This window comes from Cylas formicarius, unplaced genomic scaffold (genome assembly GCF_029955315.1).
Source record: "Cylas formicarius isolate icCylForm1 unplaced genomic scaffold, icCylForm1.1 PGA_scaffold_6__28_contigs__length_40554024, whole genome shotgun sequence".
Lineage (NCBI taxonomy): Eukaryota > Metazoa > Arthropoda > Insecta > Coleoptera > Brentidae > Cylas > Cylas formicarius.
In genome coordinates, this window is record NW_026844347.1 from 33,677,906 (window position 1) to 33,701,828 (window position 23,923).

The 23,923-nt window shown below is 32.7% G+C and overlaps 3 protein-coding genes across 3 annotated transcripts; 1 reads left to right on the forward strand and 2 right to left on the reverse strand.

The window, feature by feature from the left end:
• Positions 1–1,291: 1,291 nt before the first annotated feature.
• On the forward strand, positions 1,292–4,807 carry LOC132703201 (uncharacterized). Its single transcript, XM_060672327.1, has 5 exons — positions 1,292–1,603; positions 1,816–1,996; positions 2,500–2,610; positions 3,368–3,630; positions 4,565–4,807. Exons 1-5 carry the CDS (start codon positions 1,342–1,344, stop codon positions 4,747–4,749), a joined length of 1,002 nt encoding a protein of 333 aa, XP_060528310.1. The 5' UTR covers positions 1,292–1,341; the 3' UTR covers positions 4,750–4,807.
• Positions 4,808–7,648: 2,841 nt separating this feature from the next.
• LOC132703427 (lysozyme C-like) lies at positions 7,649–8,999 on the reverse strand. Its single transcript, XM_060672677.1, has 2 exons — positions 8,714–8,999; positions 7,649–7,903 (listed from the first exon to the last, which is right to left on the reverse strand). The coding sequence occupies exons 1-2, from the start codon at positions 8,973–8,975 to the stop codon at positions 7,716–7,718; spliced, it is 450 nt and encodes a 149-aa protein (XP_060528660.1). The 5' UTR covers positions 8,976–8,999; the 3' UTR covers positions 7,649–7,715.
• Positions 9,000–11,885: 2,886 nt separating this feature from the next.
• Positions 11,886–14,830, reverse strand: LOC132703472 (uncharacterized). Its single transcript, XM_060672744.1, has 2 exons — positions 14,262–14,830; positions 11,886–12,591 (listed from the first exon to the last, which is right to left on the reverse strand). Exons 1-2 carry the CDS (start codon positions 14,737–14,739, stop codon positions 12,326–12,328), a joined length of 744 nt encoding a protein of 247 aa, XP_060528727.1. The 5' UTR covers positions 14,740–14,830; the 3' UTR covers positions 11,886–12,325.
• Positions 14,831–23,923: the final 9,093 nt, after the last annotated feature.

The following is a 23,923-nucleotide window of genomic DNA, read 5'->3' on the forward strand; positions in this document are numbered from 1 at the left end:
ATAAAATTATTTGTTCATGAGTTCATTGGACACTCCCAGCTAATGGGCTTATCCAAGTTTTTGAGAAACCTCTGAACAAAATGTCAGTAGCCATGGGCCAAATGATATTGGCTGTTGGTTGGCTAGCTTGAAAATTAACCTCAAATGTAAGGATTCCGCTGCACAATGTACGGCAATCCTAAAATTGAAGTTAAAAATTAAAAAAAAACGTAGATTGGAGAGCTAAAGGGTGATTGAACTGAGGTGGCTTTTACTTGATGAAAATCCATTTATCAAAATAAATAAGAACTAAAAGTTCAGATTTTCACGAAATTATATATTATGACATGACAATTGTCACATTTTATAAAGACAAACAAACAATTGTCATGTCAAAATATATAATTTCGTGAAAATCTGAACTTTTTCTTCTTATTTATTTTTAGCTAAAGGGTGTGTCAAATAATATCAGAGTTATTCCACAAAAGTGTTTTTGCAATTTTGACCTGCCCGCTCAGTTTGGAATATTTACACTTGACAAGCAAAATTATTTTTTCTGGACGAAAATTAAACTTTTCATAATTTGTATTTAGCTTGTTTGATGCATCAATCCAACTAAGACATGAGAACCCTCTAGGTAGGTGCTATTAATGGTAAACTTTAACTTCACCTGCTTTTTGGTAACAATTATGCATTTTAAGATTGAGATGTACAGTATAATATTGAGTGGATTTCCGTGGAATATAAAATATTGATAAGAAATGAATTTACAGTTACAGTTCGCTTGATATCAGGGTATAAAAATTATTACGGCCAAAATTAGATCAAGATATCAAATTTTATACAGAAACTTATTCTAGAATTGACAAATCAAGTAAAATATTTTTTTTGAAAATTGTGTTTATTTATTATTAGGATTAAGATTTTTTCATCAGTTTTTGGCCATTATTTTTGCTTTCTGGACGTTTGTACAACAAGGTGATCGAATAATATAAGGTTTCCACTATTTCTATTCAATCGGTTAAACAAAAAATCGAGATACGAGTGACTTAAAATGTCTTTCGAAATTCCTTGTGGGATCGGATTATCATTCTAACACGCGATGAAAATTAAAAATTACGGGAAAACCTATTAGCGAAAAGTTTGCGTGTTTACAGGAAAGATAAGTCGGATGTTATCAAACTATAGTATTTATATTAATTATTTCGCGACATATATTTAATATTGAAGGAGTGTCGTAGTTAAGGTTTCTCCGATTTATTAGTAATTACAAATTGGGAATCACGATTTTAAGGTATAAATATTATACACCGGACAGGATTAACATTGTATTCGATCTGAGCTTTCGAAGACTTCATCGAGATGGTTTTCAAATCAATGTGCCTTGCCGCCATAATAGGCTTTGTCCTGAACGTCTCCAGCACTTCGGCCAAAGTCTATTCTAACTGCGAATTCGCCAGAACTATGCTCGAAAAGGGAGTGCCCAGGGATCAATTGGCCACTTGGACTTGTATAGCTTACCACGAATCCAGATTCAACACCAAAGCGATCAACGGTAACACCGGGGACTATGGAATACTCCAAATAAGCCATTTGTACTGGTGCTCTGACAGCGACACACCTGGTAAGAATTTGTCCTTTTTTCTTTTATCTCAATTTTAATAACACTTGTCATAAAACTATTGCTTAGTTTTAGTTTGTTCAATTGAACAAAATATCATATAAAAAGCAATAATAATCGGTGCTTAAAAAAAACAGCTTCTGACCGCAGTGTCTCGAAAATTTAGAAAGTGGTGGAAATGTGGTATGGGTAACTTCAGAGCTATTTATTTACAGGAAAAGGATGCGGTATCACCTGCAAATCCCTTTTGGACGACGATATTTCTAATGATATCGCTTGCGCCAGACAAGTGTTCGATGAAACTCAAAGATTCAAGAAGACTGGTTTTGAAGCATGGACTGTATACTCCGCGAACTGCCAAGGAGACCAGAACAAGTGGCTTGATGGTTGCGGTGTGTAAAATCTGACCTAGAAGTGATCTGAATTGTTTTATTTAATTATTTATTTATTATATTCTTAAATTAATAAATTATTCGAATGCACATAGTTTATCTGTCAATTTGTGTATCCCAGAAATTCTAGAGTAACATCCGCGATATCCGAGATGCCTTAGGGTTCTAACCTTGGACCATTATTGTTTTCGATATTTGTCAAAAAGCTGCCTGATAAAAGCCAATGCAGTTTCCTACTATAATACATTTGTTCTTACGAATATTCATATTACTGTCCTAGATCAGCTATGGTGAAACTGCAACCTGTCTGGGCTAAATAATCTAATAATAATAATAATAATAATAATAATAATAATAATAATAATAATAATTCTCGACAACGGAAAACTGGGACCTTGTGGACAAGTTCATAAGGGAAATACTATTAAGAAAGAAGGCAGATGGCTGCCTAGAAGACTAACGAGACAACACGTGACGTGTTGACTGATACTGCACGGAGAAATACAGGAACGACAGATACGAACGCCACGTGGCACAGACACGCTCCCTAGCTGGAAGTAATGTGAACAACAGTTCCCAGCTAGGTGGTGAAGACGAAGGGTTTGCTGGGTTTAGCCGGTAAGAATCCGGCACTCCCGACGGGTGCGCATCCCCGTCGGAGTCTTCCCATTATGTGGGACAGTCAGCACGCTAGAGCTGGTGTTTGGCTGATGTAAGATTCCCAGCGTTATCCCTCGAAAAAAATAAAATAAAAATAATAATTAGTCAAGGAAAACAATATTGATAATTTAGTAAATGTGTCTTGCCAATCTAAAGTTGCTAAGGCATCTTTATGACCTGAGGGAAATCTATAAATGAGGCTCTAAAAGTATAAGTGCAGGTTCCTGCATACATGAACAAGCTTCAAACTGCACGTGTTCAGATTGAATTTATAGTTATATTCGAAGTTAGAAAACGGACTTATAAGTTGCATTGATCCTTATTTTGAACTTCCTTTGGTTTTCAATTTAAAGGCAAGGCAAGTTGAATTCTGGAGACAAAGCTTTCATGTCACCTTTTCCACTTGTAAATCCAAATTTACATTGTGGATACAAAGAAAAATGAAAAACACTTCAGAAATAATGGATTCTCCATACACTCAATTGTTTTTATAGCACGCACCTATTGTTTACACAATTAAGTTGCGCACTACGGGAAATGTCTATGTGATAAAGCTGCAGTTACTCAATTTTCCGATTATTACTTATTATCGACTTTAAGTATTATTCCATTATTTTTTTAAATGTGATAATGCCATAGGCTGGTTGGTATAAAATCCCAGCCGCGACGACGAAAAAGGTATACTAGCAAAGCAACTGAACCGACGTAGTTTTTGAACCATGTTTCGCTCGTCCATTTATTTATTGGCGATAGTGTATCTACTACATGTCGGTACAACAAGTGCAAAAACTTATACCAATTGCGAATTCGCCAAGACGATGTTGAACAACGGTATTCCCAAAGATCAGCTGGGGACTTGGACTTGTATAGCTTCTCACGAGTCCAATTTTAACACCGACTCTATCAACCACGACACCGGGGACTATGGCATCTTGCAAATCAGTCACCTCTATTGGTGCTCGGACACTGACACACCTGGTAAGTTTACTTTTGGTGTTAAAAGCAGAGCCATGGATGTATCTATAAGCTACTAGATGTATAGAATCCCTACCTATAGTGCAGGAACTTATGAAGCAACATTGAAAACAATTTTTGAGAAGGTTTACAATGGCCTTGAGCTGACAGGTCGGCAATAAATCTGGATGCGGCATTTTTACGGCAGTATTTTCTCAAAATATACCTCGGAAAACCAGATAACCCTAAGGAAATTGCTGTTAGGAAGAAAATAACTTAAAGTGCAGGTTAGTCAGTGAAATGTAGAGGCAGACGCGGAAAATCATTGCCTTCTCTACGCAAATTTCAACTTCGCCTGTAGCGCATCAATTTTCACCGTAGTAGGGCCACTATATTATCTAATAGCTATATGGATGTAGCTATAATTTTCTGGTTGATTTTATTTGCCATTGCATGATTATAGGATCTTTGTGGTAACTAAAACATTCTGGTGCTAATCCTCTTGGTGCATTTCCAAATCTAATAAAATGTGCGCATTAAATGTGGTTGGATTTTTGAAAAACAATTTTGATTTACAAAGCTCAACACAAAAGTTCTTCTTGGCATGTTTCTCTATTATTACACATTTTGTCAAAAGTTTTCTGATACTTTTCTCATGATGCCACTACATTTATTTTATACACGAAAATTTCTGTTAGTTAGGATGCAGATATTTTTATTTTTGAAATTAAGAATTAAAAAAATATACAGCCTCCGAATAATTAATAGCGCACCACTAAACCACCTTGGGTAGAAATTTTTTTTTTTTTTTGGCAAAATTGATTTAGCCCAATATGCAGAGTATCCAAGTGAAAATGAATATTCGATTTTCCTTTTGAAGCAAAATATTCGTACCAAGTTTTTGCATTATTATCAAAGGTCACTTGAAAAAATTGTTCATTTGATAATTTGTTTGCAGGAAAAGGTTGTGGTATCACTTGTAAATCGCTCCTAAGCGACGACATAACGGAAGACATCACTTGTGCTAAAAAAGTTTTCGAAGAGACCGTACGTTTGAAGAAAAATGGCTTTTTGGCATGGACCACGTACGAAAAATATTGCACGGGTGACCAAAGCAAAGCTATCGATGGATGCGGATTGTAACTTTTACAACCAGATTTCTTGTATTTTATTGGAGCTAAAATATAGAGTTTTTAATCGATCATTTATATCTGTGCAATACTAATCGATAGTTAATCTGAAAGAAATAATTAAGGCAATTTTACGTCAATACAATACAATACAATGCAACATTCAAGAAATATTGTCGAGGGGCACGCACGGTTGGCAGCCAGCTGATGGATTCTTGCAAGATGCTTGCGTATAGTTTTTGTAGGTTTCAATTCTTAGCGTATCGTTATCACTTTTGTTTTGAAAATGTATCTCAGGAAATACGAGCTAAAAAATTATTTCGTTGCCCATTAGCGTTGGTTAGCTGTTTGATATTTGCATTTTAATTGCAAGAAGCTTGAACCATGTAAACGTACAAGAATTATTGCAGGTAACGTTTTGATTTTGCAATTTCTTGATGCACTAACTTCCAAGCTTTGTTGCGCCATTGGAATAACAAATAAACAAATAAAATAAAACAAACAAATAACAAATGAAAATACTGTTTGAAATGTTTCATTTTATTCCGAAACTATGATAGTGATTCTCGTCGATGCCTACTATTCTGAGTGAGCTTAATAGACATTAGGTGTTTACTGTGTTTAATTATTTTATTATTTTTCATTTGGTATTATTATTGTTAATAAAGAATTATCCTCGCAAGGAAGTTGTCAACTTAATGCAAGCTTTAGATATTGCAGAAAAAATACTTTTTAGCCTCCAGAATTCAGCTTTATCCTCAAAGTCGCCAAATGAATTGATTGGACAGAACCGGAAATGTTGTGAAAAACTCGACGGAATCAAACCTGTTACAAATAGTGAAAATGAGATGACGGTAGCTCTAAGTGTAGTACCAATATCACGAAGTTTGTGCAAAGGACGGTTTTTTAAATTAGCGATTTTTTCGGATGTTCCACGACAACTACTGTGTAAATAATAAACACAGTTTTCAATTTTATGATAATACCAATCGTTATTTTTACACCAGTGCTTGAAATTATGGGGTGTAATGAGCCGCATTTTTTGAGGGACACATAATTAGCGAAATGTGTTTACAATTTTTGCAGAATGGCCAAGGCAGTAACAGAATTGAAAAAATATGACAGATTGTAATATAATAATATAAAATTTAACAATAACTACTATTTGATCCACCGTGTATAATAAAAAATACTTTTATCTTGTAGAACTTTATCAATATTGCAATTTTAAGATATTTTTCCCCATCTGTTACTGTTTATGACCAATCTTTGCCGTACGCCTTTTTGATGGACCCGCATATGTAATTTTAGTTATAGTAAGTTTTTAATAGATACAGCGGGTACCAATTGACCCCTTCAAATAAAACAGCATAAATATTAGTTTTTTTTTTCAATTTTCTCACAGAACGCCTCAATACCTAATATCCTATAATTTTTTATGTATTTTCTGACAAAAAAAAAGTTCGCAATGAATATGTGTAAATATTTCCTACACGAAATACTTTATAATGTAACTTTGGAATAACATACAGAATGCTTCAAATAAACGTGGACACGAAAATGCTCAGTTTATAAGATTAAATATTTTTAAGAGCCGGCTGCACTGATGGTGGTCAATTTCATCATTTTTTTGTGTCCATTGTGTAATTGTATTGGGAGTTCAAAAATAAATGTTTATAAAAATAGGTTTTGGTTAGTTTAATGTTTTTATTTTTTCGTTCGAAAACGACTCAATAGTGAAAAAGGTTGTGATTTTAGTCGCTTATTGAAACTACATTCCAAAATAAAGCAGCCGCTCTAAGCTAAGCGGACCACCGTGTATATCGATACTCTTGTCAAACATATAGTCCTCTATCTATTCTTACTTTCGTTTCTACAAATTCCTCGTTTCAATATACTTTTCGTAAATTGCATCTAGGATAATAATAATTAGTTGTATTTGTTCAGGTGATTGTTGCAACTCGAGTGAAAGTGCGCAAGTTCACGTATATAAACGGCGAGTAAATATTTAAAAAGCTGAGCGAAATTTCATTCATATATAAAGCGCAGGTACTAAAAAAGAGAGTAAATAATAAAATGGCACAGCGAGTAGTGCCTTCTTCAGTGAAAGTCGCGCTTCTGTGAGAAATGAATGACCCAGAGATGTTAAATATCGAAGTTTAGGCGGGTCACCTTAAAAAATGAAATTTCTCAAGGCGAGCTTCCCAGATAAACGCATGAAATCTATATGGCTATACGCAGTTTCTTTTCGAAGATAATTTTTTTTATTTTAAATGTACCAACGCCATAAAAGGTACTTTTAAAAATATCAAATCCATAATTGTTTAAATATAAAAGTCAAAACAAAAACAAAAATAGTAAGTGCAATAGGCTATTTGCCCCTATTTTTTTAAATTTGCTAGAAATATTAAATAGCAACCAGTGTGGTGTGGGGGCATTTGAGTCAAGAGTTTATTTGGGGAGGGAGTGTTCAATATACGGGTTTAACAAACGTGTTGCATACTTACTCTTTCTACGACCATAAAATTTTATGTACACTTTTGCAATTCCAATTGCAATTTTTTCATTCACTGACTTGACTGTCATAATAGGAAACGAAAGTCACGTGGTGAAATCACACTTTCCGCACGCTAGATCGCTGTATAATTGGGTATTTTATAGAAGGGAGTAGAAAAATATTATTGAAATGCGCTGAATAATTTTACATCGACGAGCACAAGCATGGCTGATGTATCTATGGATGCATCGTGACGTCACAAGACGTTTTGGTGGAACTTCATACTTAACTTTACCTAGTAATTAAAATAGTAATGATGTTTTGCGTCAAATTTAAAATTCATGCAAGGGACCTCAATCACCAATTATCAATTTTCTGCAAAACCGTATTAAAAGTACGCAGCAATAATGTCTTCAATAAATTTATTGTTTAAGGACTACGCTTGATTGATTGATGACTTTGTTTCCATTCCAGTTTGTCATTCACAAGCCACATCCTTTGATCCATTTGCTTTGATTGCCTTTGCAATGTTTCTTATAAGTCACCCATGCCGTGAATCCGTTCTTCGTCTTGCCTTTTTGAGTCTCGGTAAAGACCTTTCTGGCACAAGCCATGGATCCAGAAATATCATCTACCAGAAGCGACTTGCAAGTAATTTTGCAACCTTTCCCTGTGAATAACCATACAATTCGTGCCATCAGCAATTGGAATGATATTAGTAAAATGTCGTTATTTTCTGATTGATAAAAACGATTCAAAACAATTTAGGCTATTTTAATAAGCAGAAAGAAAAAAAAGCTATTCGAATAACCATACTATCATACTGTCATATGCTTTTGATATGTGTTGTCATTGAGGTATTGTAATTTTACTCAATTACATTGTGATCACGGAAAACAAAGGCAATTTTGTAAATGGATCCTTTAAAATGGAACAAAAGAACCTAAATTATGGGGATCTGAGAACATGAGAGTGACTCAAGAACGATAACTGCTTGGTATGGGATTTGGAGTACAGGTCACATTAGTTCAGATTCAATTTTGAAAACGAAGGAGAGAATGCAATGCAATGTTTATGAAAATCGTTACAGAGCAATGCTCACTGATTTCCTCGGGCCTCAATTAAAGCAAATAAACATTGAGAATTTTTGGTTCCAACCAGACAGGTGACTTGACTCCATGTGACTTTTTTTATGGGATAACATTTCGTACCCCAAAATTTGTTGGGATTCAAGCACCGGGTCCTTGGCCAAATCGAGCTAGTAGGGCAGGTCATATAACCAATATTATTTTTTACTTTTGAAACTACTCAAGATGTTCTAAAGGCAATAGCGTATTTTTTAGCTGTTTTTATGAAAATAAATAAATTTACAGCCTTTTCAAATCCGGCGCTCTTTTGAATAACCCTTTATATTGATTCTAATTGAATTCTTATCCAGACGCCACTTGGGCAACAATGTGTTATTATTTTCAATCCTTACCGGGTACGTTACTGTCGCTGCACCAGTAATAATGACTAATTTGAAAAATTCCATAATCACCCGTAGCATGATTTACTGTTTTCGTGTTGAGTCTCGATTCGTGGTAGGCGATGCAAACCCAAGTTCCCAGCTGAGATTTGGGGAACCCGTGGGCCTTCATCGTCTTCGCCAGTTCGCACTTGGTGAAAACTTTACCTTCAATGGAGACCAAACCCGCCCCCAATAAAAAGAAAAACGAACAGAATATTGATTTGTAGGACATTTCGTGCTAGAGCAACACCACGGGTTAATACTACAAAATAGACATATATCTGCCCATACAAATATATATTAATGTTGATAAGGGTGAAACAAAAATCTGAAGCATGTGTAATTTGTAAATACACTGGGCAAATATTGATAGGAGGCAATCTCGAGGATCTTGTGCAAGCGTGGAACGATGGCTGGTGGCAACGACCTCTACAAATTACGACATCAATAACTCTTTTATACACTTGTTAGTCTATAAAAAATATTTAAATTGATAATTTTTCTATCGATCTTAAAATAGGTGTTTTTTGTTTTGCTAGCAAGCAAAATCAGGGCTTCTATGAAAATATTCAAATTATCAGCATATTTTGCCCAGTTTTGCGCAAGCGAAACATTTAGATAAGAGGAGGAGGGTTGAACATTAAGCTAATTCTCTAATATAAAATTAACGGCATTTTATTATAAAAACGTGAGCTGTTTTTTTCGCGCAAACAAACTTCGTAATAGTAGTAGTAATGTAAGTAGTTTTTTTATAAACTCAACTGCCTCTTGCCCAACAGAGAAATTCTTAACTTTATAAAAATAACTTTATTGATGGAATTGATAGACTTAGCTTAGTAAAATTAAAATAACACTGCTAATGCTAAGGCAACGGGCAAGGACAGTATTAATATAACAATTTTGTTTCCGAACAATTGCAAAATATATTATCCACATAATTAATGAATGTAATTTATCTCCGTGTTATCCTGTACTATCGAAACAAGCACAAGCCATATCCCTGACTTGATCCCTTCAGTTCTACTAGTATTCTGCCTAAGATTTTGTAGAAATTAATCGACAAGCATCAAGCAAGAGCATTTTTTAATACACAGAAATAATTGGGTTTTAGATCTCATTATAGTTGTGGAAGCGCTCTGTGTGAAAGCGAAAATTATTACTTTGGTTTTAGATGATTCCAGCAAAGCCTTTGACTCGAAAAATTATAAAAAACTCTAACTACTCATTTCAATTCTTCATCACAGAGATTCAGTGAAGTGACTTGTAATCGTTACTGTTTTCCATTTTCTGAGAAATCTCATAGCTACACAAGAAATAGTATTAATTCTTATTTGAATAGATTTTACGATTCTATTACCGAATATATTTTATAATTGAAATATTATAAAAAGCAACTTGAAATTCTCTATAAAGAACTGTGTTTAGCCTTTTTGGCAAGCCAATTGAGGAAGTTGTGACCATTTCTCACAGGATATTCAAAGGCTTTTTTGAGATGGTCTAGTATGATCATTATAACAGCATATTCATGATTTGTCTAGATAATAGGTATTATATACCGAACTCTTGTTTAAGACCGGTATATGGATTTAGCCACAGAAGTTATTTTTCACCATATTTGATTTGGGCAGACTGATTGGGTTTAATCGATATAAACCTGACGCTATTTTATTGCAAAATCGGTCAATTTGCGACATCGCCTTATCTGTACAACAATATTAGATTTCTCTTTACTGTACTACAGCATGGAAAAGAGCATTTGAAAAAGTTCTTCTTATCGGATGCAATTACCCTCTGAAAAATAAGTTTCAAGATTGCCTTTTGCTTGAGCAAAAAGCTATTTATTAATATTACTGTAAATCACTCCCTCATTAGACGCAGGTATCGTAAAAAAAGATATTCAATGATATTCTAAAGTCTTGTGAGTAATATTCCTACAGTATGAAAGTTTCTGTCTCTAGTCTTGAGTATCCAATTTTTTCCCATTCTTCCCACAGACGGGCATTTGCACAGTATGTGTTTTGGCATTTCCTCATCTCCTAAGCACATCCCGGTAATACTCAGTACCAAGAGTTCGTCAAAATGACGTTATTAACTAGTCACCAATTGACGAAAATGAAGTTATATATGACGTCAGCAGGACGTGAATTTGACGTACTAATGTCTCAGACGAATGATGTCATTTAAGTGACGTCTATTTTAGGTAAATTAGTGTCGTCAATTTTTGTCGCTAAAGTGACATCTTTTCTACGTCAACTTAAAGTCAGATTTTGGTCATTACTGCCCAAAAATATAACGATTTTTAGATTGCTTTTATATTAAATTACATAGAACGTATTTTGAAATTTCGGAAAATGAGAAATTGTAGCTAATGAATAATGATGAGTCATTCTTTTATAAAATGTAATAATGATTTTTTCACCAAAAATGATATTTTACATTTTGACTCACTCAGTTTCTCATAGACAATAGAAAATATGCCGTTGCCAAACTTCGCAAAGTAAAGTTAAATTGTTCCTTTTGATCTCATATATACGTTGTGTATTTAACATTTTTCTGTAAAGCAATTAGTAAACAAGACACATTATTTGTTCACCCTCTAGATATATTCCCCTATAATTAAACAGAAGAATTTGATAATAGTTTAAATTAATTATTATGTTTAAAGTCCTTTATTAAAGATATTGTGAGGTCATTTTTGTGATGTTAATAAGACATCCTTTTTTTGACGTCAATTTGACGTATTCCACGGACCACTGATTATCAGTGACCACTTATGACTCGAAAATTACGTCACTTTGACAACCCTCTGCTACCTGCGTAGTCATCATTGAGAAGCCCAATCGGCATAATATGGACCTGCGTTTGAGCATATTGTTGCATACGGCGATCAAGGCTGCAGCGTTAGATGTACATCTCTAAGAAAATTGCTCTATTCATTGCTAATACGGTGTCAATCGCGTGGTTTGTGGTAGGACTCAGGGTTTCCTCTCCTCACAGACATTGATTTCATTCCTTGCAGATTGGCGACTAAAACTTATTAACAACTTAAATTCATATCTTCATGTTCTTTGTTTCTTTGAATTTGAATTGAATATTTTGATTGGATTGGACATTCTTCAAAAAACACACAGATTTTCTTGGCCAATTTATTAATGGAAGGCATCGATTGGGTACTAGTTTCATAGAGTTTACATTGAGAGGTTATGAGGTTCTAACTATTTTTACTGTGCACCTGTTTGAACAAACAAAAACAGAACTAGACTTAAAGTAAGTAAAGTTACTGCGGTATGAAACACCGAATTAGAAAATCAGTTCAGAAGAAAGAAATGTATTATCTGCAGCTGCTTCGCGTATAGTGTTAATTGAAGAAAGATTGGAGTTAAAGAACTAGAAATTAGCATACGTTTATTAAAGCCGTAAATGAAGTGAGAGTAGGAACAAGATTCCTAATTTCTTCTCTCGACGACCTCGTAGCTACTCTATTATGGTGTATAAGAAGTAAAGAAAAGCAACGCAAATCGATGTAACCCCGAACAAAAAATAAATAACTTATTTATTAAATTAACTGTGATAGAACAACTGCTATTTTTGAACCGGCAACTTAAACCTATAAACGCGCTTCTGCATACTGTCGCCGCTTTCTTTGTATTGTCTTCGGTAATGATCGTGATCGTCGTCGTAGCTTGTCGAGTGGCTGTGCTCCTCGGTATATTTCGGTTGTTTTATAATTTCGAATGTCGTTTTTTCCTCTCCCCCGTCTGAGACTAGCTTTTTCAGTCCCAGAATGGCGCTTAGAAGTAGGGCCATTTTGCCGACGATGAGGGCGGTTCCGGCCATCACCGCGATGCCTGCAATAAGACGCTAGTTCAAGAAAATAGTAAAATACGAAAAATATAATAATACAATAAAAATGGATGCATTTTGTCATAAAAAATGTAGCCTTATGAAATTTAAAACCCAAAATTCCGTTTCTATTACACTCTGAGTTCTTTGACTAGTTTGGTTTTAACTAAGCTATTTCTTTTTTAAAACTACGAGCATGGACTATAGTGTATAACTGAATTTTAGTCTGTGGCCTTTTTCATGTTTCTCCCCCATACAGCGCAAAACTCCCGATGCCAAGGTCTGTTTTGAACTTTTATGCAATTTGATCAAAAATTGCACATTTTTTAATTTAAAAAAATTAATTGCAAAGATTAATTAACATCATATTTTAACTTTCCTGATATCGATGAGAGGAACTCAAATTTTAGAGTTATGTTTAGACTTACATTTGTTTTATTTTAATGCTTGTCCTACCAGCACACATTTTTTTTTTGTATTACGATCGCTACTTCCAAAGTTTACTGATTCAAGTAGCAAATTTTTTGAAACGTAATTTTAAGTTCTTTTCAACTATTCAATAATAGACAAAATATCTCATATACAACTTCAGTTTTTCTGTTGATAACTATAAAGCTATAAGTTTCAAAAATATGTGTACTTAAACCATTGAATTGCACTTAAAACATTATTTTGGAAATGTTTTCATAAAAAATCAAAATTTTCCGTGTCAAAAAGTTTTTCAAAACTGCACATTTCCTGAAAACACCCAATACTCTGATAGCCATGTGCGGTTATTACTAAAGTGTTCTACGAAAATTGATTTCCACACCACATTAGTTTGTCGATGTCCACAGTCTGTACATCTTGTGTTTGTGCTACCGGTTTTTTTTAATTACGCACTATAAAATTACAACCTGTCATTTTTTGAGCATTAAAACACAATTTACGTAATAAGTAGAATCACAAATAATCAATTTGTTAAAAAAATATGTTTCTTGGCAAAAACCACCAACTAAACCAATTTTGGTAAAATAATTCTAATCAAAAATACAACAAAAACAAACTGCAGCAACTTAAAAAAATAGCAGGTGCTAAAATCCTTACGTCAGTTGAGGTGGTAGTGATCATTTTCAACAATTCAACATTGTTCAACTGAGTTTGTTGTGATCAAAGGGTGCAAAACATAAATATAGAACAAACTACAAAACTACAAAAATTGCAAAAATTCAGTGAAGTACACCTCTTTGAAAATACTATTCGTTAATACACCTCCTGGCACCGAACAATTTTAATCTAGTTGATGTAAAATTGGCCCCTTATCGTTATAAATAGCGTTGATACATTTTAATAAAATCGGACAAAATGTATTGTAAAAAAACGTTTTTTTAATGTTGTTGGAAACTAAGCTTGTCGAGACCGACGCTAATGTGAACTTTTTTTTTGTTCGATTCTCTAGTCGAGTATTGGAGTAGTTCATATTTTTTCCGATAATTTTAAAAATCCTGTATCGACATTAAAATATCCGTATCTCGTTCACTTGAGGAAGCAGAGCGTAAACTGATGCGCTCGGACATTGGCCATAACCTTTTAATAACTCAGCATTATATAAATCGTTTGCTAATTGACCTGCTAAGTAACGTCTCAGACAAATGATGATTGGTCGCGATCGACTAATGTAAGGAATTTCTCTCACCTTTGTACGCCATCGCCAAAAACGTCCCCTTAATAGCCAGCGCCGCCATCATAGCCCCGTACCCGCCGCCCCCCTTGTTGCCGCCCTTTTTGCCTCTACCCTCCTCGGCCACCAACTTGGGAAGGTTGACTTCCACCCTATGGGTGTCCAAAAACCTTGTGGTCGAATCGCCCAGTAATCCATACAACTCGTTCGAATCCAAATTTTCCAATTTTGATTCGTTCAAGTTCAAGCCGCCCATACTTTTGGCGTGTCGACCATTTGCGACGATGTTTATCCCATCGGTAACTGTAAAGGTTTTGATTCTAATCGCACGTTCGATCACCTTCAACGCCTGGATTTTCAAACACTTTAACACGTCTTCTTTTTCGGTGCACTGGTTAAGCCAATTCTTGGTCAGTCGGAAATTAGGCTCGTCCGCACAAATTGCCACGAGCAACATGGACGATATCAGCAAAAAGGGGTAGCTGGTATGCATGGTTCGGTTGTTGTGGTATTGAATGGAAGACTGGCCATTGGGCTTGTCGTTAACAGCATTTTATTAGGACGATTTCATGCGCACGGACGAGGGTTTCAGACCGTAAATAATGAAAATTAAGAAAAGTCATGCCATTTTCAATTAACGTATTAGTTAGCGGCCAGAGGCGGATTTAGTGAGGTATTTATAATGTAATATACATAAATATGCACACCCTATTGCACCATCGCATAATCAGCAACTGAAAAAATTAAGCGATGCTTTAAAGAAAAGTAAAGTTTTAGACATTGCATTTGAATTATATTAAATAAAATATTAATCAAAGTGAAGCATATTTCTTTATTTATCCCGTTTTTGGGTTTTATCTAAACGTTTCTTAATTTCTCTGCGAAAAGTCGAAAAATAGTTTCCTGTTCAATGCCCCATTCAAATAACATAAAAGAAATGCATTAATTTCCTTAGTAGAGGATATTTTATAGTTTAACCGGGTTTTTTGTTTTGATTTAAATGTATTTTTGATTTGGCACGTTAAAATGTATCTGTTGTTTATTTTGTTTTTTTTTTTCGAAAACACTCGAAATCACGAAAAATATAATGCTGTTCCTTGAAAAAACCATTTAGAAAAAGCTCAAGATTTTTAATTATTAAAATTAAATAATAATTAATAGTATTTTATGCAACAAGTGTGATAAACAGCATTTGACTTAAATAGTTTACCAAAACGTTAGTTTTTGTCATAATTGACAAACGTCAAAATTGTGGCTTTGTGGGATAAGACACTCACGTGGTAAAGTGACGCTTCCCGCACACTAGATCGGTGTAGGGAGTAGAAAGAAGCAAAAAAAAATATTTTCAAGTAATGTTTTTATTTATAATTATTTATAATTAATTAATTGGAAGTGGAATAGTTATGAAATTGGTAGATATTTTCTTTGAACCTATATTATTATACATACATAGAAATATCCTAGAAGATGTATTTTGCATACATAAAGATAAAGAAGATATACTTAAGTATGGAGAGATAACTAGTTATGCTACCTGTTAGCAAACCTGCATTACATTAGTTTACAATAGCCAGTTTTTAATTTTTAATTTAAAACAATTCAAAAAGTTTCGCTATTTAAAAATAATATCAAAAGACTTTTTGTGCATACATTAGTTGTATCGTGAATACTTTGAGACAACTAAAAACAATTGCTATAATTTGTGTTTGTGATGATTAGTGTCTCTCAAAGTCACTTTTTACGTACAAAGCAGGTCTTATTTAAATTTTAACTTATAAATACTATATACTATACTTTTTCTAAGAGCGTTAGTTTTTTGGTACATGGCCGTCATAATTGACAAACGTCAAAATTGTGGCTTCGTGGGATAAGACACTCATTCACGTGGTAAAGTGACGCTTCCCGCACACTAGATCGGTGTAGGGAGTAGAAAGAAGTAGAAAAAATATTTTCAGGTAATGCATTATTTATAATTAATTAATTGGAAGTGGAATAGTTATGAAATTGGTAGATATTTTCTTTGAGGCTATATTATTATACATACATAGAAATATCCTAGAAGCTGTATTTTACATACATAAAGATAAAGAAGATATACTTAAGTATGGAGAGATAACTAGCTATACTACCTGTTAGCAAACCTGCATTACATTAGTTTACAATAGCCAGTCTTTAATTTTCAATTTAAAACAATCCAAAAAGTTTCGCTATTTAAAAACAATATCAAAAGAGTTTTTGTGCATGTTTTAGTTGCATCGTGAATACTTTGGGACAACTAAAAACAATTGCTATAATATGTGTTTGTGGTGATTAGTGTCTCTCAAAGTCACTTTTTACGTACAAAGCAGGTCTTATTTAAATTTTAACTTATAAATACTATATACTATACTTTTTCTAAGAGCGTTAGTTTTTGGGTACATGGCCGTCTTATTTAAATTTTAAATTATAAATTAGTTTTATTACTGTTTCTTATGAAACAAAAGATCTTTGATAGTGTCAGTTTTGATTAAGGTGTGTATAAACTGGGGAATAACAAATATGAAAGAGTATTTCAGAAAATTCAATTTTTTTAATCAGTACTTTTACATTAGGGTTCCATCATAAGAATTCGTCTAGGTTTATAACTAGAAATTACGATGACTCGCTACGTCTTAATGTCACCTTATTCAGGACCAATAATGATGATTGTCAGTGTTAAGATATACAGTAAAATAAAAAAAGATGATGCGTAATTTAGAAATTGTCAACCATATAAGAATTTGATTTTTCATAAACAAAGCCCAAAACCCATAATTTTCTTAATATTGTGAATTAAATTGAATTCGACCCTGTCCACCACGATCTTATTGTTATTTTCATTTTTAGTATGTGACCCTTTTATCGGGGGATAACGTATTATTTTTTACGCGGATATGCTCGCGCGGAAAAATCGAAACAAAAATGTGGCACGGAACAAATCGAAAGCTGAGACGGCGAAAATCGGTTAGCTTTACACGACTATTAAAAGTTTTCTCTTTTACAAGAATCGCGAACGGGTTTTCAACAATCCTTCTCGTAATTGGCGTTCGAGCACGTTTTTTCATTTTATTTTGCCAATTTTAAGAATGAACCGATGAAACGCGACAATTCGAGAGAGCATATTATATGACTCTGCGGTGTTAAGAGATTACAAGATGATGATCTGGTTTTATAGCACTAATATTGTTTATTAGCGACAAAATAACAGTTACGACAAAGCAGCGTGGGAAGAAGACAGGGTAAAGTCATCAAAGTATGAAATAATACGCAATAATACCGATTAATAGTTTTTTTATGAATCAATACCTAAAGCTTTTATCTTATTTTAAAATATTTCGAGAAATTTTGACTCAAAATTGAGAAAATTGCGATATTCAATTATCATTTTTTTAAAACTGAGTTTAGTATTTTATAAAAAATCTAAAAATTCACAAATGTACACAATATTGTATTTAGAATTTTATTGTTGGTAGTAAGGGTTAAAAATTGGGACATTTCATAAAAAAGAAAATAACATATGAAAAAACTGATTTTCGAACTTAAAACTTAAAAACTTAAAACAATGGAATTAGTATACCAGGAAGAAAAACATTTCTTAATCCACTTAGTCTTCTTTTTTGTCTACTGCATAATTCAGTGGGTAATCATTCATCTAGCGTTCTAGACATGGGCGTAAAATAAAATGCATCAACAATATACGGCCATCACTTTTTAAAAATTTTATGCACTCAATTGGCATTACAAAATTTTCACTTATTATTCAATTATGCTATTAAAAAAAAGGTGTTTTTAAGCAAAACAATGGTTGCTTGCAGTCAGTAGGTTTTGGACCTACGCTGCGATGGAAAATCTGATGTCTAGTCAGACGCCTTAACCTACATGTGCTAAATAAAATGTGGCATCAATTTTTCAATGAGTTTCACGAATTTTTTGTTCATCAAACAAATAACACACAATTGGCAAACACTTCAAAATCGAAATATGAAACATCAATCATACATAAACAAAGCGCTTTTAAACAAAAATAGCCAATTAATTGCAAATGTCTGCAAAACATTTAATTTCAATTATTTTATCTATATCTAAATGCCAAAAACTGGTTTTGATGGCCTATATCATAGTTCTTTAAAATTAAAATCTATATTTCTGAGCCGAAATCCGTACATTCTTTTTAACCAAATTGTCGTTCATCTTAATAGTTTTGCCATGGAATTTGCAAAAAATAATAGCGAATACGGAAAATATGAATAGATTATTTGTTGCTCTCCTAGAAAAAAACGTTTGATTAGTCATTTGCAACCACTTTGGGCATTCGCTTTTGGACTCTTATTTTGAAGAAATCTTAGAAGTTCCAGCTGGACAAATGTGGGTAGATATCGACAAAAGTATAATAATCTTTGTGTTTCATTTTTCATGCAAATTGCGTTTTAACAATTTAATGGACAAAACGGTATCGACTTTTTTTACACTTTCTGCAATTACTGTGTGAGCGACTCCGAGGAAAAGACAAGTAGCACACACGAGGTATACAACTAAAAGTGTATCTCTGGGTTACGTCCCACTCACGGCACAATGCAACAACGGTGGGAAAAGTCACACTCGTCTCAGAGAATATCCGGTATTCCATGCACTTTCGCTCTCTGATTCAAGCGTTCTATGATGTAGCCAGTAAAATGTTGTTGTTATTTTTATTAATAGTTTTTGAGGGATATTAATATAAAATGCGCACCACCTTTTATTAAAACGTGGTCACTTTTTGTTTTTAATTTAACTTTAATATTTAAAAAAATGTAACCGTAGGTGTATACATTTTTGAGTTTGAAATTTTAAAGATGTTAGGTAATTTTTGGCCCAAAGTTTAAAATGAACGCGCGGAAAGCCTTAAAATTTGTATTTCTCCTTTAAGTGTTCAGCTACGTTTTTGATTCATTTAAATGTCTTTATGTTTACGGCTTAGATGGGGCCATTTTAAATAAAAATTAGAATTTTTACCCACTAAAGTGGGTATCAAATATGAAAATGACCATTAAAAGTAATCACAATAATTTGTGGACTTTCCAATAATTCAAATTTAAACATTCCTAAAATTGCTATTCCTCTTCTTGTCATCTCTTCTATTGAGTTTCTTGTTACTATTAAATTCGCATTCATTAATACCATTTGAATTTAAGCTGAAATTTTTGTTACGCTTTTAAAATGGAAATAAATAAAATGTTGTAATGTTTTTCTTTTGCCGGTAATTTTCGTTTTATAAAAATAAAATGTAGAGAACCAAAAATAACTTGTTAAAATTCTATAGCTTTTTTTTCTGGTTCTTTTTGCTATCTTTTGTTTTAGCATCAGTTGAGTTATTTTAATATTTTGTACGTAGAAACAAATTGTCTTACTTATCTAAAAATTGAAAAAAAGTGATTTTCCCAGGATTGAACGTGTCGCAGAGAAGTGACAATTTCTGTTCTGGTTGGATAACCTACTGTATACCTATTGTTCTTTGTTAACTGTCATAGTTTCATTATAATATTTGGTGCCTTAAATCAAACCAAATAAAAATCGAACATCATCGTTACAAATTTAATGCTGCCCCCGAATTGGTGTTAATAATAGTAATTGTGTAGGTAAGTATAACCAATGTAATAGCCTCGCCAGAAACTTTCGATTAATCTGTTATATAAATCTGTAACGATGATCCTGATTGGTCGCATCGATTGACAAATAAATAAATAATAATCTATTTTACGTTTGAAAATATTTTTTTTAAAATATGGGTTTAATAAAATTTAATTTGACATTTTCAATTTTTGTTCGTATGAAAGGCCCTTTAATTTTGTTTTCTTATTAACAAAAATGTCAAACAACACGCATGGCTTCAGCAAGATGAAAATTCTCCTTAAAAATGAGGCCAATCAGCTACGTCGCCTTACAGATATTTTCTGTGTCCCACCGATCTTCCTAACCTACTTTATGGAATTTCTGTACACCTGTATCTCAATAAAACGCAAAATACACTGTGTCTCCAAATAATTTGGCAAAGTTATATCGAAACGTGCATTCAGACATTCACATAAAATTCTTTGACTAAAGCCTGAATTTGATCTTATCCGATCAAGTCGATCCATTAAACGAGTGACAATATGCGATATGTTCGTTAATGTTTGATTGCCGACGTGGTATAGAAGCCGAGAACAGAGCATTTTTTGGCCGTGCTGTACTCGAATGAAGAATGGCATTTGCATAAATATTCGACATTATTAATGTCTCGTCGATTTTGTAGGAAAGAGTAAGTTGAATTTTTTTTACACGCCAGTCTTTGGTATGCGAATACCGGTTGTCTGCCGGGTTCCATCGAAGAAATTTTTCTTTACATTAATACTTTAATGAAGATCCTATCCAATGATTTAAATTTTAACTGACGCTTAAAAATGAAACCAAATTAATTTAAAAAATTAACTTATTATCAGCAAAATTCTATGGCAGGAGTGAGACGATATTTCTGACAAAAATAATTTTTTTCCTCCTTAGTAACAGTTGAAGTACTGCGTTCATTAAGAGAAAATGAAATATACGGCTTATATGGAAGACCTTTTCCCTTTCAATTACAAATGAAAAACGGCAACTGCCTGTACAAGGACAAAATAGAAATTTTATTTTCAGCCGGTTCATATATATTTTAGACAACAAGTAGATACTAAGCTATTATTGAACTTAAGATTCTTGTATATATTTAATATCATATCAAATAAATAAATAATAAATAAAATATATCTATTTCAAAAAATTGAACAATTAGCCCAAATAAATCGAAATAAACAGCCCACTTTCGTAGTGAGCCCACTAAGTAAGGTGGACATGGTTCGCTATAAATTTTGTTAACAAAATTTGACACATTTTGTATTTGTGACAGATAGGATTTTATGCGATACATTGAATGCAGCATTTCGAAAAATATAATTTGTTCCCACAACTAAAATTCAATCAAAAAGATTATCAAATGATTAATTATTATTAATATTATTTAGAAAATGATTCCATCAAAAGTTCTTTTTTATTTGTTTTTTATATAATCCGGAATTATCTTATATAATTTTGGAGTAAAATAGTTGGCTGAAATTTAGGAGCCCCGCCTCTTGACATAGATATCTTTATAACTAACTTTTTTACAGTATTTAACTTCAATGAAGTACATTTGCTTACTCTTTCTCCCAACCACACAAGCCATGTCAAATGAGGTTGGCAAGGTCCATAACATTTTATAAAATTGAGTATGGGGCGTAAGGCAACATAATTTTTTATTAATGTTTTGTTCTGAGGATCCGATCTTAAATGTTTATCAATTATTATTCCTAGATATTTAATTGACACAGTAGCTCATATTGTTAGTATATTCAGTATTTTTACATTTTCCAACTTTGAGATTCCAGTTATTTAAGAAGAGAAAGGTTAAGGTTAGTGTATCAAATCATTTTTTCTGTTTAAGAAAATGTTGTATGCGTGCTTCTACGGTGTCATTCTAGGACCTTGCTATTCCAAATGAAAGCAGGTATCTAAATGATAAAAAATGATAAACACTGAGCTGAAACTTAACCTCCCAAATAAAAGAAATTGTTATTTCGCAATAACAATTTGTCGCTTGCTGTATTACTTGTAGGCGACGTGTATGGAATTGCTGACTAATCTGTCGTCGATGAAGAGAATTTCTATTCTAAGCGCCAAGAGTTATTGACTATGACACCTGAATTTTAATCTGGCTCCTAAAAATATTCATTTCATGATGGCTATTTCGCCGATGTGATTGTTTAACCAAAATTTGGCACCGTTACCGATAATTTGAACATTTAAAATGAAACGATATATATTTTAATAATATGTAGAATAACTAGAATGCAGAACTATGTAAGAAAACATTTTATATAATAAAATTATATTCTCGCTTTATTGCACTAGGTAAAACATTATTTATTTATTGACCTATTTGTTGTATTTTATTATATTAGTTTACTACAGAATTAGAATAGACCAAGGCAGATCCCTCAAATTATTAAGGGGAACTACTATATCATAAATTAACCCCATTAAGAAAATCTGTTCGTATAATTAATATTTGAAATTTTTGTTATTAATTGTACATTAATAATTGCTTTTTACAATGAAAATAATTACGAATAAACTACTTAAAGATTTTCGAAAAGAACTAAGCACTTAAAGTAGTTTATAACGATAAAAAATAAAAAAAATAGCTGAGATCATATAATAATATCCAAAAATGACCATAATTATAATAAGTATAAATTTTAGCTTAAAGTTTAAAAATAAGTGAAATACTTTTGATGTACCAAATCATGCGCAAATCTTGTAGCCTACCATAATTTAATTAAAACAAAAAAATTCTACGGCTGCCTTTATAGCTCATAAAATCTAAGTCAATAAAAAGAAAAAAACATAGAAAAAAAGCTCGAGTTATATTAAAGCTGTCTGAATTCTTCGGTAGTCCATTAAAGAACCAAACAATGCCAAAACAAAAAGTATCTTCCAAAAGAGGTGTGCAATGATGTGTTGGAATAATTTTACGTGAAACTATATGTATGTTTAAGTTTAGGAATATGGGTTCTTAAAACATTACTCTTAAATGTTGAACAAATTAAGCAAACTATCTTGCGATAAAAAATGTTGGGTACAGCTACCTACTCTCTAATTTATTTGAAATACGATATTTGATTATGTGGTCAATAAACTTCAAGCAAGAATTTTGTACGAGTGATTTTATTGTCCCAGACCAAAGTCGCAATGTCAATGACTCTCAGTTGTCAGTTGTTTACTTATTGCTACACATGTCTTTTAAGTTTGTTCAAATCAAAGAAGTCGGAAAACAGAATCGTCTTTCATGGTCATTCCGATGACATGAGAGTCCAACAGGGTGCTGCTCTGGACCCCTAAAAGAGTTAAATATGGAAACGAGTGGATCCGGAAACCAAATTCATTGTCGCCATCTGGTTGGAAATTAATTTTATATGAAAAGAGTTAAATAATTCAAGAAGATATTAGGTCGTGCATCTTTTAACCACCTAGTAGTTTTACATTTCCATATTTGTCAATACAATATTTTATCCCTGAAAGTCGAAATTTTAGTCTTCTTTTAAATTTCGGTGCGCTTTCCAAAAGATTATCACGGGTTATATAAAGGCTGCTACTATATGTAATTATTTGCCAATTATTATCATAACCTCAAAACTAGAGCTACTTTAAAAAGTTTGTTACTGCTCTATAAATTTTAAAACATTCTTTATATTTCATAGTAGCTGTATAATATTTCTTAGATCCTTTAAGATTTATAAGTTATGAGTATGGGTAAAAGTTTTATAAAACTTTAACAATAAGGTTTTTAAGAACCCTAGAAAACTTAAAAAAACTATGAAACTAATACCAAAGGCTTAGTAAATAAAAAAAAACGGAAATGTTTTGGAATCAATTTTGTATTAAGTAATTTGGTATTTATTGGAGGACTTGTAACACCAGTGGTTTCTTTTACAACTATAAAAACTATTATAAAAATTAAGGTTTCTAATAAACCTCCTACAAATACCTTACCTAACAATAAAATTTTAAGCTGCGAAAAGTATTAGGTGAGGTGACGATACCGATAAAGTAGTTTTGATTTAAGAAAA

What these genes read in the sequence shown, in the direction of transcription:
- LOC132703201 (XM_060672327.1), top strand. Translation starts at nt 1,342, where the DNA reads ATGGTTTTCAAATCAATGTGCCTTGCCGCCATAATAGGCTTTGTCCTG. An exon ending in CTCTGACAGCGACACACCTG is followed by an intron (nt 1,604 to 1,815) that starts GTAAGAATTTGT and finishes ATTTATTTACAG; the next exon opens with GAAAAGGATGCGGTATCACC. An exon ending in CTCGGACACTGACACACCTG is followed by an intron (nt 3,631 to 4,564) that starts GTAAGTTTACTT and finishes ATTTGTTTGCAG; the next exon opens with GAAAAGGTTGTGGTATCACT.
- LOC132703427 (XM_060672677.1), bottom strand. Translation starts at nt 8,975, where the DNA reads ATGTCCTACAAATCAATATTCTGTTCGTTTTTCTTTTTATTGGGGGCG. An exon ending in CAGCGACAGTAACGTACCCG is followed by an intron (nt 7,904 to 8,713) that starts GTAAGGATTGAA and finishes GGTTATTCACAG; the next exon opens with GGAAAGGTTGCAAAATTACT.
- LOC132703472 (XM_060672744.1), bottom strand. Translation starts at nt 14,739, where the DNA reads ATGCATACCAGCTACCCCTTTTTGCTGATATCGTCCATGTTGCTCGTG. An exon ending in TTTGGCGATGGCGTACAAAG is followed by an intron (nt 12,592 to 14,261) that starts GTGAGAGAAATT and finishes GTCTTATTGCAG; the next exon opens with GCATCGCGGTGATGGCCGGA.